General features: G+C 41.3%; 1 protein-coding gene across 1 annotated transcript in view; it reads left to right on the forward strand.

The window, feature by feature from the left end:
- LOC121278853 (protein THEMIS3-like) overlaps nucleotides 1-20,893 on the forward strand; it is an 82,643-nt gene that overhangs the window by 18,300 nt on the left and 43,450 nt on the right. The window contains exon 2 of the mRNA XM_041189311.1: nucleotides 2,109-2,246. Coding sequence (XP_041045245.1) covers nucleotides 2,109-2,246 — 138 coding nt within the window. The remainder of the gene's footprint in view (nucleotides 1-2,108; nucleotides 2,247-20,893) is intronic.

The raw sequence follows: 20,893 nt of genomic DNA on the forward strand, positions 1-20,893 counted from the left end.
CATGAAGGGCATAGAGGTGGCTTTTGGGGGTATGGAGGGGGAATGCAGTATGGGAGATTAGAGGGAGGGTAAACACTGAGGGTGGTGGGGCCTAGCAGTCACCCACATAAGTGCCCAGTGAACGAAGGCAGGCAACCTAACCTGCCAGCCTTGTCATATGCCTGTCTCTGTTCCCATCTCAGGCCAATTTTAGGACGTGGCAGCCCCAACTCCAGCCCATTCAGAACTAGGGAACACATCAGGAAATGGCTTGACTTGCAATTTCTATGTCTATCATGAAAATCTACCATAGCCAACTGGCAAATTTGGCAATTTTCAACATGCCCAGCGGAAGGTCAAAGGTGGTGCAGCTGCAGGCATCCCCAAGCACCAATAATGACAACATGAACTGCCAGTGCTGTGGATGTCCATGCCCATCTTGCATTGGATTCTTCAGTCGTGAGAGGATTCACAGAAGATGATGATGATGATGTCACTTAGTTTCATTCTCAAAAAACAGGGGGTGTACCACCACTACACCATTCAGGTCCAAGGAACACACCATCCTGACTTGTGATTTTATACCTACACCACATGGACTGCAGCGGTTGAAGAAAGCGACTTACCACCACCTTCTCAAGAGCAATTAGGGATGGGCAATAAAAATGCTGGTCTTGCCAGTGATACTCATGTCCTGTGAAAGAGTACGTTTTAAAAAAAAAATTAAAACACTGAATATTAATAGCTTTCAAAAATAGTGGAGAGATTTTTTAAAAAACATCATAAACATTCATACTGTGACACCCCATGCATAATGGTCAAAAAACCATGAGCAATCTATGTCTGAATTGGTGATGAAATGGTTTGACCCTCAAGCTCTTATATTGACTCTGAAGAGGAAAATTTGTACACCCACCCATCTCCAACTTCTCCCAGATAAAGTTCCAAACACAGGTATAAATACAAAATAAAATGTATTTAATAATACTTGGTACAAGGATACAAGATAGCAACCAGAACACCACTTTGCCTTCTCTCTGTCCCAGAGCTTTCTGAATTTTGCTTTATGTATCCAAACTCTACTCCCCTTTCCCCAAGGATAGTAAGGGCCACAATTCCACCTTCTGAAGCTCAATAGCATTAATCACAGTAAGTTCTCGTTGTATGTTGGAAAGCACATTAAAAAAATGTCACCCTACAATTACACTATCCACCTGGAGTTATTTTTGCACTCATCTGCCTCTGTATATGAAACTGACACAAGAATATTTTCATCTTTCATTGACAAGTTTGACCACAATTCTTCACCATTAGATTTTCTTTTTATTTCTTAAAATGGCAATCTCTGACAGATCACAAAGTTGGAACAGATGCTATTATTAACGTGGGCAACTCATGGCACATACAACCTGATTACATTACACAAAATGAAATGCTTTTACATCAGAACCCTACAAACCACAGGACCAAGATACAAGCCGCTCTATTAAGTTAGCTATTGTTAGCTACCATGACAATTGAGTCGAGCCTCAGCACTGATGGGCTGGGAAATTAAACGATGTCAGTTTGGTTTGTACTTTTGATCATTGAGTTTTGATAGAGTACATAAGGAGAAATAGTTTCCACTGGCAGAAGGGCCAGTAACCAAAGGGCATAGATTTAAGATAATTAGCAAAAGAGCTAGAGATAAGATGATTTTTTTCTCACACAGCAAGTGTGATCTAGATTGTGCTGCCTGAAAGGATGGAGGATACAGAGCCAATAATAAATTCAAGAACGGAGTTATTATTGATGGGCTGAATAGCCTCCTCGTGTTGTAATGTTGTATGATGCAATGACTTGTGTGGGGAAAAAAATTAATGTGGCCCATCAGATGAGAATGGGATCAGGTTCAACCATGATGCCTCAATGGTAGAATACTTGCCAACATGGAGAATTTCCATTTGAGTTAGGAACCAGAGAGCTATCCACCGCCCACGAACTGCATCCCAGACAGCCTTCAGGAAAAGAGGCCAGAAAATTAATGAAATATTCTTGCAGTTTGAATGGACAAATTAATGTGTTATTTGTTTCATAAATCTAGAATTTATTTGACAATTGCTTTTTTTCATTGATTTGCTTTTGTACAGGATCCTTGTACAATTTCTCCTTTTCTCCGGGAGAGGTTATTAGGATCACGGGCTTAATTCCAACTGAACTCAAAGCAGTGGTGTTGGAAAGAGACAAATTGGCAGAGACAATTTTGGATGTGCCACTTTTCTATAAAGGTAAGCAATTTGCTTGACATTTGTTTGAAATGATTATAGTTTCTTAATTCTTAATTGTGCTTAAACAGGCTTTTTCATTGACATTCTCCTATTGTTGGTTGAAGTAAATAATAACAGCTGATGAATCACACACTGTTCACCTACTAATTGAATCCTCAATTGAAAGGTCTCATCAGTTTGTTACAGCTTTTCCCTTTCAAAGCTCCCTATGAAGTTTTAACACCTTTCTGTCACACACACATGATTCAACATTTGCCAGTTCCTTTTAAGTCCCTTTTATGGTTAAGCCGTCAAATAGTTGTGAGCTCAAGAGGATACACCATGCCCATTGCACACTGGGCTCAGACCAGTGTGTAACTGCACTCTACAAGGGATTAGCTGCATGTCAGTATTGATTTGGGGTGTTGAATTACACACTTGAACTGAAGTTTGTCTCTGGAGCCTGTTTTTTTTTCTGTAGTTCCCTTCAACATTATAGCTCCATAAGATAGCCTGGAAAATATATCCATTCCTTCCATCATTGCCTTTTTCTGCTTCTGCTGGAGCTTTTCCCAATTATATTTGTTTGTGACTAGTTTATCCCAGTCTCAAATTGGTTCATAAATGCTTTGAGAAAGTGGAAAGCTTTGGCAGATGGTTCCACAGCAGATAGATATGCTACCTCTGTTTTTCAAAGTTGACAAATGAAGCTATTTTTAGAAAGTCATCGCAGAAAGAAAACTTCATTTTGAGATGCATCAATTCCCATGTGAAACTGCCAAGCAGCAAAAAGAAGAAAGCACTGGTGTTCTCTCCTGGATATATCTATATAGTCGTTTGGTAGTACAGAACTTGAATATTGCTGGAAAAAATACATTTTGTTGAAGCTTTTCAACTTGCACTCATCAGGACAATCACAAGAATACCAATGTCGGGGGAAGCAACAACTTTATACTGCATGAGAAGAGAGTGTTATTTGGTTAGCAAGTGGACTCTTATTGGTAGAGGCATTGCCATAGGGAATGAACCAATTAATGGTGACTGACCATCATCCCAGCTACTTCAGCATTACTCTTGTTTTCAACCTTAAGAACAGTTGATCATTAAACAGATGGTCACTGCTCTCTTCCAAATTAATCTTTTTGGACTCCAATATAACTAGCTTGATAGATTGAACTGTCAAAAAACATGTTAGCCAATCTCGCAACAGTGTGCTCATTTGGGCCAAAAACAGGCACGCAACTGGTGTTTCTTGCTGCAGAAATGTAATTAGTGTAAAGGTTTCAATGTCCTTTTGAGATGGATAAGTTGACATCAGACTTAACAATGAGGGATGGTCTCCTGAATCTTGCCTCCTATCGTGTATCTGAGATTGAAGAAACATTGGATCCCCACTTTACTCCCGATATTGCTTCAGCTAATGATAAACCATATTATGTAATGTCAGAAAAAAACGGAGACATTATATCACTTGCAAGAGGTTTTGCAAGAAGTGACAAATTGTAGAAGGTCATCTATATGCTTCATCAATTTGTCAAATCAGCAGCATAATTTGATGACCATATTGCAAATTCCACTACAGGTACCTCTTCCACTCTCTCAGGCATTGCACACCAGAGGGTAAGGGGCCCTATAAAATAAATGCTTCTGTTTCCATGCTGTAGTTCTTCTACTTTTGAGCACAATATGATGCTCCTTGCTTTATGCTCATTGCAACTATATTTCTAAAATTACCAGACATTCATTGTGCTCTAGAGAGGAATTTAACCCTCCTGCATTTGATTTTACATCATATCAAGTCACTAGTAAACTATAATAGAGAACTTTAATCTACAGTAATAGAGATACTGAACATGTTTTCTCAACTGTGGATTAGCATTCAATGAACTTGCTATAATTACACCGGAATCATTTGGTGAACATTGGCTTGAAATTAGGCTCTTCTGGTATTCGAGTATACTTAATACATTCATGTGAAATCATTGGTCTACCATTTTAACAGAAATGTTAACCAATTTATTTTAAATGAGCTATTGTCTCTATTAAAACCGCAAACAGAGGAATTTCATGGAGGCATGTTTTTCTTTCATATTGCTCAAGCTTGTTTTCACGATGTAGCTAATCTGAATGGAGCTGACTGCCAGCTGGCCTTCACCACAACTATCAATGTCAGCAAAACACAGACATAAATTAAATCCACCTAAACCTTTCGGATTCAAATGACAGCTATAAACCACTCAAGGTTCACTCTCACGGTTTACCAAGTCAGTCAAAACCATCAATCAGTTATTACTTTATAGCAACAAACCACTGATATTCTAAGATTAGGACCTTTTGACTCAATATTGATTTCCCAATTACATGCAGCATAATGGTTCAAGACATAGTTCAGCCTTCTCTGCATTCACCTCCCATTTACAGCTACAGGTTGTCAGCCTTACGGAACCAAATTAGAAGTAGCAAAAATGTCACTGGTGAGTACAGGAGCTGAAAGAGCTAGCAAAAAGTAAGCAAATAGGCTAGTATACCTTCAAGACCTTGTCAAATTATGAACTCGTGCAGTATTCCAGCTGCAGTCAGGTCAAACAGTAGCTTTTCTTTAAATCTCAAATGAAAACAGAATATGTTGAAAACACTCAGCCTGTCTGGCGGCATCTATGGAAAGAGAAGCTGAGTTAATATTTTAGATTGATGACCTAGCGACAGAACTGATGAGGAGTCATACGGACTCAAAGTTAATTGTATTCCTCTCCGCAGATGCTGTCAGACCTGCTGAGTTTTTCCACCTATTTTTGTTTTTGTATCGACAGAGCTGTTTTATTTAAGATCAGACCTGGCGTTAGTGAATTTAATGAAAGCAAATTTATGCAACAGGAATTCTAAGGTATTTGGAGAGAAATGGGGAATGATCCACTTAGTCCCGTATTGCTCCTACAAAGAAATATTTGAAGCTCTGTATTCCCCCACACATCCCATTACGTACACTGCAAGAAGAATCAGGCAGATAGTTAGTTGCATGGGTTCTCGTGAGTTGCGCATTCTTTTCTTTTGGATATGTTTACGATTATATCACTACCAAACACTCAATTTAAAGGATCAGAGGAGATTTAATAGAATGGCAAAAGGAATGAAATACTTCAGTTATGTGAGGGTCGAGAGAAACTGGAGTTGTTCCTCTAAGAGCAGAGGAGGTTAAGGGAAAATTTAATAGAGATGTTTAAAAGCATGAAGATTTTGATTGAGTAAGTAAGAATAATTTGTTTCCCATGGCAGGAGGGTTGGTAAACAGTAGTGGGCATAGATTTAAGGTAATTGACAAAAGAAACTGAGACAACATGAGGAAAATAAAAAAAATGCAACAAGTTGCTATGATCTGGAATGAATTGCCTGAACCAGTACTGATAGGAGATTCAACAATAACTTTCAAAATGGAAATAGATAAATACTTGAAATGGAAAAAAAAAATTAGAGCAGGGGATTGGGTCTGATTGAAAGCCTCTTTCAAAGAGCCAGCACAGACACAATGGGCAAAATGACCTCTTCCTGATGAGGTGCTTGCACCTGGCTATATTACTTGTCAAATCAGCAGCAAAACATGATGGCCATATTGCAAATTCCACCACAGGCACTCCTTCCACTCTCATAGATATTGTAAGGGGCCCTATAGAATAAACACTTCTGCTTTCGTGCTGAAGTTCTCATGTTTTTGAGCATAATATGATGCTCCTTGGTTTATGCTCACGGCATCTTTATTTCTAAAATTACCAGACAGTAATAGTACTGAAGATTTGTGCTCCAGAACTTGCTGCGCCCCTAGCCAAGCTGTTCTAGTACAACTACAACTGGTATCCACCTGGCTATGTGGAAAACTGCCCAGCTATGTACAGCACACAAAAAGCAGGACAAATCGAACCCAGCCCATTACCATCCTATCAATCTCCATCATCCATAAAGTAATGGAAGGGGTCATCAACAGTGCTATCAAGCAGCTCTTTCTTGGCAGTAAACTGCTCACTGGCACTCAGTTTGGGTTCCGCCAGGGCCAGTCAGCTCCTGACCTCATTACAGCCTTGGTTTAAACATGGACAAAAGAGCTGAACTCCTGAGGTGAGGTGAGAATGAGTGCCCTTGACATCAAGGTCATATTTGACTGTGTGTGGCATCAAGGAGCCCTAGCAAAAGTGGAGTCAATGGGAATCAGGGGGAAAACTCTCTGCTATTGGAGTGATACCTAGCACAAAGAAGGATGGTTGTATTTGTTGGAGGTCAATCATCTCAGCTCCAGGTCATCACTGCAGGAATTCCTCAAGGTAGCGTCCTTGGCCCAACCATCTTCAGCAGCTTCAATGACCTTCCCTCCATCATTAGGTCAGAAATGGGGATGTTCACTGATGATTGCACAGTGTTCAGCACCATTCGTGGCTCTTCGATACTGAAGCAGTCCATGTCCAAATGCAGCAAGACCTGGACAATATCCGGGCTTGGGCTGCCAAGTGGCAAGTAACATTTGCGCCACACAAGTGCCAGGCAAGACCATCTTAAACAAGAGAGAATCTAACCATTGCCCATTGATGTTCAATGACATTACCATCATTAAATCCCCCACTATCAACCTCCTGTGGGTCACTACTGACCAGAAACTAAACTGGACTAGCAATATAAATACTGTGGATACAAGAGCAGTTCAGAGACCAGGAATCGTGTGATGAGGAACTCACCTTGTCCACCACTGACAAGGCACAAGTCAGGAGTGTGATGGAATACTCCCCACTTGCCTGGATGAATGCAGCTCCCACAACACTCTAGAAGCTTGACACTGTCCAAGCCAAAGCAGCCTGCTTGATTGGCACCACATCCACAAACATTCACTCCCTCCATCACTGACGCACAGCAGTGTGTACCACCTACAAGATGCACAGTAGGACTTCACCAAGGCCCCTTCAACAGCACCTTCCAAACCCATGATCACTACTATCTAGAAGGACAAGGGCAGCAGATAGATGGGAACAGCATCACCTGGAAGTTCCCCTCCAAGTCACTCACCACCCTGACTTGGAAATATATCATCGTTCCTTTACTGTCGCTGAGTCCACATCCTGGAACTGCCCTGCTAACAGCACTGAGTGTACCTACACCACATGGACTTCAGCAGCTCAAGAAGGCAGCTTACCACCACCTTCTCAGGGGCAACTTGGCATAGGCAATAAATGCTGGCCCAGCCAATGAAGCTCACATCCCTTGAATGAATTTTAAAAAACACATATACACACAGACGCTTAGCATTTCAGCAGCCTTCACTGCACCATTAGTTATTCTCTCTTGCTTTATTGTAATGAACTAGCTCTCTTTATTATTCCCATATCTGTGCACAGTTCACTTTTGTTGTAGAATATTGAATTCCCCTGGGGCAATTGCCAACTGTACAGTTGCCAACATCATGACAGAAGATTGAAGCAGTTCAGGAAAAGTGCATTAAGATGAAGTGTGACAAGCCTGATGAAATTTCTATTTTAGCAGGATCCCTCTTTGGGGCAATCACATTTAATATTGCCCATATCCTAAAAACAATATCTGAATGCCGAGATGATTGAAACATATCATTGTGCATTACTTTCTTGTAATAATATGTTTTCATATCTGATTGTATCAGCATAACCTGTTACTGCACAGGGTCATTTCATGGTCAAATTTAAAAGTGGGTGAAGCCTTGACTTGCTGGTAGCAGTGATGTGCAAATTAGACTGAACCTTTGTTCCTGATAAACACAGAAATACTGTAGTAAAGCCAGTTGACAAATTAATAACATAATACATTATAACGAGGTAGCTGTTTATTACGCAACCCAGCAAAACTCAAGGAAGCAAATCAGCCTTCATAAATTAAAGGGACTTTTGTACTCTAATCTGATTTTCTCCCCTGCTCTGCTTCCTGCTGGAGCATTGTTCCACAATTGGCATAATCTCCAGTACTTGTCCCTATGAACCACAGGTAAGAGGACGCAGCGATTGTCAACAGTTTGTTTGAACAAAGAGCACATCACAACTGAATCCAACATCGTGTTCATAGAGAGTAGGGAGGAAGATTTCAAACAAATTTATTGATGTTCCTGTAGAACACTTTAATGTATCAGTCATGTTTACTTCTTTGCTAATGCAGTGAGTAGAGAAATATGTTCATACACAAGTATGTGACAGCTGAATCACTGGAAGGCAATGAAGAGTGGCAATACAGTTGATTCCTACACCCCAATACTCGACCAGACTACAATCATTTACCTCAGCAATAAAGGGGAATGTATTTGTTGTATGATGCACCTGCATGCCATTGTAATGTAAAGGTGCTCGACAGAGCAAGGGTTAATGTGGGGCTGGAGAACAGCATCGTCCATGGTATGATGCATAGTCACATGGTAATAGACTGAGATAAAAGCTTAGAGAGAACACGCTGCATGGGGGTAACAGCACCTTGCATGACAGTAACCTGAAATCTGTAAATAGTTAAACGCTATCAATAAAAAGTTCATTTCATGTTTAAATATAAAAATCTCAAGATCTCATCATTGAGACCTCTAAAGAACCATATTACAACAGTATTGTACCCTCATTATCTAACTGTTAGAATTGTTAACAGTTCCTGTTGAGACACAACTGTTCACTTTAAGTATAACACTTCCAACAGACTAGTTCATGTGTCATCCTTTACATGGTTTTTGAAAAATGGCGGAGACACAGTGGAGCACGTCATGAGTCATCTTTGATTTACACCAACTTTTTAATCTGTCCCGATGCCTTTAAAACAATTCCATTTCCAATAGAGTCACATGTTTCCTTGATTTTAGTTCCTGATTTACAACCTGCCATGAAATTATTGTGCAGTTTTCCTGGATTTGGTAGAGACAGAATTTGATTGTTAGGATGGACTGGGAATCAGAAAGCAGTGCAGCTCAGAAAGTCACTGCCACTAGATGCAGCATAGTCTGCAGAGACTTGACATAATGACATTAGAAGCTTCACATTCCAGTCTGCTGCAGGTAAATGTTGAAACCTGGGGTCTGGTAATTGCACTTCATCCAGAAAGCTTCGTGATAATTTTATATTAATGTCAAGTGTGTCTTTTTCATTGTGTTGTGAACAAAGAATGTCAATGTACCAGTATAGAAGCTGGAACAGCACCACCTCTATCTCTCATTCAGACAGGTTACCCGCTATTTCTTGTAGCTCTGTAAAGTATTAATCTGAACCTGCCCAGGAAGCCGCCATAGCTGTACTTCCATTATCGTCAGGAATAATCCCGTTTTTAGTACAATAAGTAAATTCCGTACCATTAGTTTAACTTTGTTAAAAGTTGGTCACCAAGTTCTATTAAAAATAATAAATCTGAACAATGATAACAATGATCTGTGAGATCAGGAAATGGAAAATGGTGATTCTTATCAACCTTTATCATAATCCTTACTTGCTGCATAAATAGAGGCCAAAAAGATTATTGCAACAAGCATTTAGATTGGCATTTTAGAAACGCATTATGATTGGAAATTCCAGCATGCTCTGTCTGGTTGAAGGTTGCTGAAAAATCTGACCCATGTTGCATTTCTGAATTGCTCCGAATTGCAGTATGTTGGGCTTGCATTATGGTGGAATCTACCCTACTGAGTTCCAAAACAGACTCCAGAGCAATAATGGCAACAGTGACAAAAATGCATCTGCATAAAGGTCGGGCAAATGGCCGATTTCTGTGCTGGTGATTCTTGAACCTGATGTCATATTTGACCCTGAGATAAGCTTCCACATATTTGTGCCTTCAGTAAGACTACTTACTTCCACCTCCATAACATCACTCGACTTCACCCCTGTCTCAGATCCTCTGCTGCTGAAACTCTCATTCAAGCTTTTTTTACCTCCTGGCTTGATGATACCAGAGCACTCCTTGCTGGTCTCTCATATTCTACCCTCCATAAACTTGAAGTCATCCCAAACTCTGCTGCCTATGTCTTAACCCACACAAAGTCCAATTCACATAACATGCCTGTGCTCGCTAACCTACTGGCTCCAGGACAAGCAACATCTAGATTTTAAAATTCTCGTACTTGTTTTCAAATCCTTCCATGATCTCACCCTCACCCCGTTGCTGTAAACCCCACAACCCTCCGAGATATCTCTGCTCATCTAATTTTGGCCTCTTGAGCATTCTCAATTTTAATCGCTCCACCATTGGCGGCTGTGGAGCTCTGGAGCGCCCTCCTTACATCCGTCTACCTTGCTTTCTTCCTTTTAAGATACTCCTTAAAACCTACTTCTTTGACCAAGCTTTTGGTCATCTGACTTGTTGGGTGGAATTTTATTCTGCCACTGAAGAGAACCGTTTATCAGACAAAATGGTGTGGGGTGGATGACCTGTCGCCTTCCCAACTCACCATGATTAAGGGAGGCTAATTGAGGCCTTCAAATGGCCAACTAAGGGCCATTTAAGGGTTTCATATACCAATGGCAGGCAAGGGCCATGATTGGTGAGCAGGTATGTCTGTGGCCTGTTAGACAGGGGATGTTTCCTGCTACTTAGGAAACCCTTGCCTAACAGATATACCCTCTAGAGGCATGAGCTGCCCATGCTGAAGAACCCTGCCTTCCCTAGGTATTAAACCCCTACCACCCTCACACACCCCCCGTGACAGGGCCTCCATGTTGGCTCCAGCCCTGCCCCACTTACCTTATTCCTGGGGCTCCACGCAAATCTTCTGCCAACAACTACAGTGGTGCTGTCGGCACTGAGGAGTTGTCAAACTCTGACTGGCTGGCAGCTCCTGGGGGCAGGATATCTGCCCCACGCTAAACGGAGTGCTGATTTAAAGTCCCCTGACGGCAGGGTTCCCTTTGCCAATTATGCACTTTATTCTGTCAGGGATCTACCCACCACCACCCCCCCCCCCCCCAAGATCAGTTCACAGGGGTGCCACCAGTTTTTGTTCCGGAGGTCGGGAACCCCACCGCCCATGTTAAATTCCACCAGTATCTCCTTGTGTGGCTCAGTGCCAAATTTTTCCTACATATCGCTCCTGTGAAGTGCTTTGGAATGTTTTATTCAGTTAAAGAGGCCATAAGTTGTTGTTGCATTTAAAAGCCTGTTTGAAAGCCACATATCTGATTTTCTGAATTTCAATGTGTATAGAACCCTCCCCACCCACCCCCTCCCCATAATTGCTGACCAGCAGCGTGACAGTTGCCTTGTTGACCTGAGGTCAGGGAAAATGGTGGCTATGACATTAGGCTTACCAAACATCCAGGATTGTCCTGGAGTCTCCTGAAATTAAAGATTAATCTCCTGGACACTGTTGAGAAAAAAAAATCTTAAAGATCATTTAAAAAAAAACATGTTTTGTTCACTTTCTGACTGGGTGAAGCAGTTGGAGATGGGAGGTCATGTGATGAAACCTCACAGAATATGCCCAACCAGCTTTGCCAACCCTAATGAGGCATCTTGGCAAACCATTTCCTGAGACGATTAGGATGATACCAAGGATGAGAAGAGATAATTATGATTGATTTGAAAAGAATTAGGGGTTGACTCACTAAATAGAAGGATTAAGAGGGAATCTACCATAAGTGTTCAAAATTATAAAAGATTTTGAGGGTAGATAATGGAAGATTATTTCTGCTGGTTGGTGAGTCCTCTAGAAACAACGGGCCTGATTCTCATCATAGAGTTGAAAATCATGAGCCAGCCCATTCCCTAATGTCATGTTCCCTCCTCCTACATAAACATTCATGTACATGTTATTTTTCTCCCCAGGGAGTCAGGCTCAGGCTGGAGTTGGGGCTGCCATCTCTCAAACCGAGGTAGGAACTGAGGGAGGTGGATGCCAAAGCCAGCAGATTGGTTCAATGGGATATCAGCCAAGTTCTATTCATGACTGGTAGACTTCTGGCCTCCACCACCCCCCATGCAACCCCCATATCACCACGACACCAGTGTTTCCCTTGCTCACTCCCTCACTCCATGCCTGCCACAACCCCTCCATACTCTCATGCATCCTCCAAACCCACTCACCTAGTATCTGCTATGGACAGAAATCATAACACTTGGTAATCTTTGAAGTGCTCATGAAGCCATCAAATAAACAATCAAGCTTTAAGACTTCACTTGGAAAAAAAATTGTTGCTCTTCAGAGCTCATAGAGCTGTGAACCTAACACATATCCATTCAAACACCATGTGAAAAAAAACTTACTCCTCTTGTGCTCATAAGTCTGTCAAAATACATAAAAGGCATTCCAAAACAACTTCAAAGAGACATAATCCTATTTAAATTGTCATAAACTGTCAATCAAACAAATCTCACAATACCCTTCACTGCTGTGTAAACAATCCCCTGTTGAGTTAAATCCATTAGTGGGTTTTGGAACTTAGCCAAGCATTCATAATATTCCATTGCACCCACCAAAGTTGAATGCAATAGACTTTGAAGTTGACTGACAGATGCCAAGCCATCTGTCAGTTTCCCAAAGGCCCAACAGATGCGCCTTCAATCAAAGAATTCAAGCATATGTTCAGTTATTTCAAAGGCTCAGCAAATATCCAGACTTTAAATCAATATAAAAATCAAAGCACAAGGTCCAGGTAATACAATCATATCTGTTTCTCAATACTGTTGAATGTATAAGAGTCCTTTATTCACTGGAGAAAATACTCTAATGCATCTGAACACATATAATGCTGGTAATTTTTTTCTTTTGTGGGACATGGATGTCACTGACTAGGCCAGTATTTTATTGCCCATCCCTAATTGCCCTTGAGAAGGTGGTGCTGAGCCACCTCCTTGAACTGCTGAAGTCCATGTGGTTTAGGTACACCCGCTGTGCTATTTGGAAGGGAGCTCCAGGGTTTTGACCCAATGACAGTGAAGGAACAGCTGTCAAATTTTGATATGGTTCGAGGTCAGGATGGTATGTGGCTGGCAGGGGATCTTGCAGGTGTTGTGCCCATGCATCTGCTGCCCTTGTCCTTCTAGGTTGTAGAGGTTATGGGTTTGGAAGCTTAAACTTCCCAGGCAATTCCCATGCAGTTGTTGAGTGGGGACTTCTAGGGGGTCCCCCAGCACATGCTGGGGGGTCCTCAGTATCATGATCCAGCGAACAGAAGATCTGGGCCTTTGTATTTACATATTGCTGTTAACAAAGGAAAGTGTCCCAAGGTGTTGCACAGGAGTGTTATTAAACAAAATTTGACACCAAGCCACATGAGATATTAGGGCAAGATGATCAAAAGCATAGTTAAAGATATAGACCATAGAACATAGGGGCAGAAGTAGGTCATTTGGCTCATCGAGTCTGCTCCACCATTCAATGAGATCATGGCTGATCTGATAATCTTCAATTCCACTTTCCTGCCTTTTCCCCCTAACCTTTGATTCCCTTACTGATTAAAAATCTGTCTATCTCAGCCTTGAAAACACTTAATGACCCAAGCCTCTACAGCACTGTGCAGTAAAGAATTCACAGATTAACTACCCTCTGAGAAAAGAAATTCCTTCTCATCTCTGTCTTAAATGGGCCACCCTCACTTTGAGATTATGCCCTCTAATCCTAGACTCTCCCACAAGGGGAAACAACCTGTCAGCATCTACATTGTCAAGCCCTAAGAATCTTATATGTTTCAATAAGGTCACCTCTCATTCTTCTAAACTCCAATAAGTTCAGGCCCAACCTACTCAACCTCTCCTCATACAAAAATCCCTCCATACCAGGGTCAATTTAGTGAACCTTCTCTGGACTACCTCCAATGCCAGTATATCTTTCCTTAGATAAGGGGACCAAAACTGTTCACAGTATTCTTTGTGTGGTCTAACTAGTACCTTGTATAGTTTTAGCAAGAATTTCCTATTTTTATACTCCATTCCCTTTAAAATAAAGGCCAACGTTCAATTTGCCGTTCAACTTGTATGCTAGCTTTTTGCGATTCATGCATGAGGACCCCGAATCCCTCTGTGCTGCATCTCTCTTGTGGTCTTTCTCCATTTAAATAATATTCAGCTCCTCTATTCTTCCTGCCAAAGCGCATAACCTCACATTTTCCCACATTATATTCCATTTGCCAAGTTTTTGCCCACTCACTTAACCTGTCTATATCCCTTCATAGACTTCTTGTGTCATCCTCACCACTTGCCTTCCCACTTATTTTGGTGTCATCCACAAATTTGGCGATAGTATATTCACTTTCCTCGTCCAAGTCATTAATATATATTGTAAATAATTTTGGCCCAAGCACTGATTCCTGTGGCACTCCACTGGTTACGGGTTGCCATCCTGAAAATGCCCTTATTCGAACTCTCTGTCTTCTATTAGTTTAGCCAATCCTCTATCCATGCTAATATACTAACCCCAACACCATGGGCTCTTATCTTATTAAGTAGCCTTATGTACAGCAACTTATTGAACGCCTTTTGGAAATCCAAATATATTACATTCATATCTGCTATATCTATCCAGCTTATTACCTCCTCAAAGAATTCTAATAAATTTGTCAGGCATGATTTCCCCTTCATGAAGCTGTGCTGACTCTACCTGATTAGATTATGTATTTCTAAATGCTCTGCTTTACATCTTTTAGATTCTAATATTTTCCCAATGACCGATGTTAAGCTAACTGGCCTATAGTTACCTGTTTTTTGTCTCCCTCCCTTTTTGAATAAGAATGTTACATTGGAAGCTTTCAAATCCTCTGGGACTTTTCCAGAATCTAAGGATTCTTGGGAGATTACTACCAGCGTATCCACTATCTCTGTAGCTACTTCATTTAATATCCTAGGATGTAATGCATCAAGTCCAGGGGACCTTTCGGCCTTTAGCCTCATTAGTTTCCCTAGCAATTTTTCTCTAGTGTTGGTTGTTGTATTTATTTCCACCCACACTTTGTCCCCTTGATTATTTAGTATTTTGGAATGCTATTAGTGTCTTCTACCGTGAAGACTGATGCAAAGTATCTATTCAACTCCTCTGCCATTTCCTGGTTCCCTATTATTATTTCCCCAGCCTCATTCTCTAAGGGGCATATGTTCACTTTGGCCTCTCTCTTCCTTTTTGTATATTTAAAGAAGCTCTTGCTGTCTGTTTTTATATTACTTGCTAGTTTACCCTCAAAGTTTATTTTCTCCCTCTTTATTATTTTTTGGTCATCTTTTGTTGGTTCTTAAAACTTTCCAAATCCTCTGGCTTACCACTAATCTTTGCCACATTGTATGTTTTTTGTTTCACTTTGACACTATCCTTAACTTCCTTGGTTAACCATGGTTGGTTTATCTCTTTCCTAGAGTCCTTCTTCCTCACCGGGATATATCTTTGTTGTGAGTCATGAACTATTTTCTTAAACATCTGCCATTGTTCACCAACTGTCTTTTCTACTAAACTCCTTTCCGAATCCACTCCAGCCAACTCTGCCCTCATTCCTTTGTAATTACCCTTATTTAAGTTTAGCACAGTTGTTTCCGACCCAAGTTTCTCACTCTCAAACCGAATCCTAAATTCTACCATTTTATGGGCACTGTTTACTGGGGGATCCTTTGCACTGAGATCATTTATTAAACTTGCCTCATTACACATTACCAGATCCAAAATAGCTTGCTCCCTGATTGGATCCACAATATACTGTTCCAGGAAACTGTCCCGAATACAGTCTATGAATTCTAGCTTGTGTCTACCTCTGCCAATTTGATTTTCCCAAGCTACATGAAGATTAAAGTCACCCATGATTAATGTGCTGCCTTTTTTACATGCCCTCATTATCTCCTGATTTATTATCTCCTGATTTATTCTCTGTCCTACCATATATCTATTGTTAAGATGCCTATACACTACTCCCACCTGTGTCGTCTTCCTCTTATTATTTCTTACCTCCATCCATATGGATTTTACATCTTCTGATCCAAGATCATTGCTATCATACTTATTCCATCTTGTACTAACAAAGCTACCCCATCAACCTTTCCTTCCTGCCTGTCCTTTCGAAAAGTCACATATCCCTATATATTTAGTTCCTAGCTTTGACCTCCTTGTAACTATTTCTCCATAAAGGCTATAAGATCATACCCATGTTAGGGGGAAATTAAAATACTAAAAGAGAATACAGTGAGAATTTGCTGAAAATACCTAAAATCTCCAGGCAGACATGGCTACTAAACATATTAAGAGTTGAAGATTACCAGATAAACATTGCGCAGCCTTGAGAGTCAGGCTGGAGACAAAAGTATGACATAAATTAGGTTAATTGTACTCCTCTCTCAGATAGGGAAGGGGCAGATAGTTTTAGCTTAGATATAGGAAGATGAACAATGGACAAAGAGGAGGCTTTGATGAAACACAAACAGTCTTGAGTTGCAAGAATCAAGGTCCGTGTATACCTGCCTTAATTCTGATTGGATAGTATAACTATGTATATATGCTTTAGAATAATTGGGTAGCAAAATCATGTGTTTATGTACTCAATAGGATAGAGATAGTATGGAACCGGTGTGTCAGTTACCAGTTGGATGTATTCAAATATACTCAAATGTATTATGATAAGAAAAAGCACAAAAGTAATGAAATGTAATCAATCTGGGAGCTGGGTGTCCATTCCTAGGAATGGTTGCGTCTCCCTGGCATATGCTTGAATGAAACTGGTTAAAAGGAAACTTGAGCCTCATGTGGTCATTGCGGGATCGGAGAGTGTAAGACCTCCTTTTCAGTGGCGTAGTCAGCAGGATTTGCCCGGACCTCTGTGAAGGCGGAACAATGATCTGGTAAGTATTTTCATTTGAAAGATACTCTCCGGTCATTTGTGTCAGACTAGAATGGAGGTCTAATAGGGCGAACCCGAACGTTCAGCCAGGGAGACTCAGGTGGACAGTTGAGGCAATTGAGCCTTGGTAGATGGAGTGTCTCAGGAGATGGAGTGTCTCGGGGGAACTGTGGGTCCCTTTTTAATGTGTGAATGTGAGTATGACTGAGAAAATTGAACTCGTGTGGCCGTTGGGGCATCGGAGAGTGTAAGACCTCCTCTTCACCCATTAACCTCTATTTGTGTCGTTAATTCATTTATTTTGTTTCAAATGATACCTGCATTTAAGTAAAGAGCCAATAATTTTGCCTTTTTCCCATTTTTTTCCTCCTTTGACCTTATTTGCTGCTTTTTTTTGTGTTTGCACACGCTGTCCCTTCCTGGTCACATTCTGGATATCATTACCTAAAAAGCTGCCCTGCAATGCTGTCATATCCTTTTGTTTGTAAGCCAATGTATCCCGTCTTCAGAACCCTCCCCCATTATTTAATTTAAAGCCCTTTCTACAGCCCTAGTTATCTGATTCGCCAGGACACTGTTCCCAGCACGGTTCAAGTGAAGCCCACCCCACAGGAACAGCTCCCTTCTACCCCAGTACTGGTGCCAGTGCCCCATGAACTAAAACCCATTCCTCACACACAATCTCTGAGCCACACATTTAACTCCTTGACTTTATTTACCCTATGCCAGTTTGCCCGTGGCTCAGACAGCAACCCCAACCTTGGGGGTTCTGCTTTTTAATTTAGCTCCTAATTGTTCAAATTTCTTTCAGCAGGACCTCCTTTCTAGTCCCATCAATGTCGTTGGTACCAACGTGGATGACGACAACTAGATCCCCTCTCTCCCACTCCAAGTTCCTCTCCAGCCCTGAGGAGATGTCCTAAACCGTGGCACCAGGCGGGCAACACAGCCTGTGGGACTCACGCTAATGGCTGCAGAGAACAGTATCTATCTTCCTAGTTATACTGCCCCCTACCACTACTACGTTCCAATTTCCTCCCCCAACTTGAATGGCTCCCTGTACCATGGTGCCATGGTCAGTTCGCTCATCCTCCCTGCAGTCCCCACTCTCGTTCACACAGCTTGTAAGAACCTCGTAAATGTTGGACAATTTCAGGGGCTGAGGCTCCTGGAACACTGCCCCCTGGGTCCCCAAACCTGTCTCACCTGCAGTCACACCCTCCTGTCCCTGATCACAGACCAAATTTGAAATGCCTAATCTGAGGGGTATGATTGCCTGGAGCAAAGTGTCCAGGTAACTTACCCCCTCCCTGATGTGGCGCAATGTCTGCAGCCCGGACTCCAGCTCCTTAACTCGGATCCGAAGTCCTTCAAGCTGCAGACACTTAATACAGATGTGTTCTGGATCTCCTTGGCGTCCAGCAGCTCCCACATGCTGCAGCAGCAACACATCACCCATCCTGCCATCACTATCGTATTTTATTTACTTTATTAATTAATTACACTAGTATCCCTGCTCTTTACACTTGAAGAATCCCCTGCTCTTTACACTTTATTGTAATTAATTTTTTATACCAGTATTGATCTTATACTTAACAAGCTATTTTTAAGAAAAAGAGAAAAAAAAAGACTAGAGACCTAAACACAAGCTAAAGCCCTTAGTTTTACTTTAAGGACTAGAAATACTCACTGATCTTATTCACCAATCAGCCGTTTTCCCTGCACTCACGTCATGTTGTGGTTCATGATGTCACTCCGCCGCTGGTCTCACTGCAGGTAGGCCTCTCGATCCACACCTTTTAACCTCTCCCGCTCACCTTTTGTTCAAAATATACTATTTTGAGCCTTGGAATAGAATAAACCTTGAACACTTACCAGATACTCACCATTTAACCAGCTCCTTCTCCTGTAGCGCAGCAAGAATCAATTCCTGGAGGTTGAAAAAGTTTAGGTGAAAGCAACCAAATATCTCTTTCCCTTCCTCTGCTTACCTCCCTGAACCGCACAGCTCTAGCACTCTATTGAAAGTTGCACTCAAAGTTAGGTTTTAAGGAGAAACTTAAAGGAGGAAAGGTATAGTCTTTAAGTAGCAACTCAAAGGAGGAAAGGGAGGTGCAGTCATTTTAGAAAGGGAATTCCACAGCTTAGGGTTTTGGCAAGTCAATGGTAGATCAATCAATTACTATTGGGGAATGCAAAAGGCCAGATTTGGAGATGCGTAGATTCATGATCTCGGGTATAAGATTACAGAGATGTGGTGGGTCAAGCAGATGATGTGGAGGCAAGCCATGAAGGGATTTGAAAGCAAGAAAGAGAATTTTAAAAAGATGGCATTGCTTGACTGGGAGCTAGTGTAGGTTCAGTGAAGACATGGTGGTGGGTGAATGGGGCTAGGTAGGAGTTTGGGATGGCATGAAATTTAGAAAGGGTAGAATGCGAGTGGCCGGTCAGGAGTGTGTTAAAATAGCCATGTCTAGAGGTGACAAAGGCATGTTTGAGGGTTTCACCAGAAGATGACCGGAGGCAGGGATGGAGTCAGGCAATGTTGCAGACTTGGAAACAGGCGCTTTACGTGATTATGTGGATATGTGGTCAGAAGCTCATCTCGGGGTCAAATATGACACTAAGGTTGCGAACAGTCTGATTCTACTGTGAAGCAGTGAGTGACTTCTATCAGCTACTGATGATGCTGTTTATGAACTATAACAGTGGCCTTGTAGCTTTAACTGTGAGCGTGCCCAATCATTGCTGGGTGAAGCAGCAGTCCATCATTGGAGCATATTTCAAAATGAAATGCAAAAGTAGATTTCAAATGAGAAATGATGAAAGTGAAGCAATACCAGGAAGTCAGACAAGAACGTGATTCTTTTGGTTTGAATCCTCATCACTAAGAGAGCTTTATACCCCTAGCTGATCCCAGTTTCAGTTTTAAAGGAGAAGGAACGTCAATTGGGAATGCATTCTCCTCAAAGTGACTAACACAACAATTTAGTAGCATGTTATTCAAGGGTTAAACAGTCCCTGGTTGCCTCAAAAACATCTGGGTCCCATTAAAATAAATAAATTCACGTAAACCCATCTCATTAGTAATGATACCAATATGATGCAGAGGGAAAGAGATGCAAAATACAAGGGGTGCTGTTGTTTTGTTGAACTAAGAAAAGTTTAGCGAATTATAGTTTTGTTTTTCTAACAGTACTTCGATCAAAGTCTCTGGGTTTTGTTTATCTTTTCAATGAGCTGGCATTATTGTGTAGGGTTTCAGTTTATTTCAGGATCATTTATTTATTTGCTATTTCTCTCTGCACCACACCCTTTCTCCCACTGTCTATAACTTCCTTGTTTTGTTCTATTTATATTTCTTTACAATTCCCTGCATATTAAAACTTCCTTCTGACAGGTCTAAAGGGAAAACTGTGCCTTAGGTTGCTCATGAGCTCTTAAAGCTGAGCGCGCAGTAAATCTAACAATCTCTCAGTGCCCACCATCATCTCCTCCTTACACATCTCACCTTCCTGGGGTTACAGATCTATCTAGGTTCATCTTCAATAGTTAAGACAGCAAATTGACACTTCTTCATTAGTTATATTTTGTAATGACTTGACATACCGGACAGGTCCCTACTTGAAACAGAACTTCATTGCAGAGCTCTTTTAGAAGCTACATGCTTGAACCGGTCCACAACTGGAAAGCTCCTCATCTCCCCCCACCCCCACTGATTACCTGCTTAGGGCTCATTCATCAAGAACAGTCATGTGAACCCTAATAAGCAGTGGGAAAAGCTACACTTTCAATCATTACACATCTTCTCCCCTTTAGTTTTTTTTTCCTATTTACAAAGAATATTTTAATCCGCAACATATACATATATACAGGTCAGGTGATTAAAGATTAAGGCTC

The sequence above is a fragment of the Carcharodon carcharias genome, chromosome 6 (genome assembly GCF_017639515.1).
Source record: "Carcharodon carcharias isolate sCarCar2 chromosome 6, sCarCar2.pri, whole genome shotgun sequence".
In the NCBI taxonomy this organism is placed as follows: Eukaryota; Metazoa; Chordata; class Chondrichthyes; order Lamniformes; family Lamnidae; genus Carcharodon; species Carcharodon carcharias.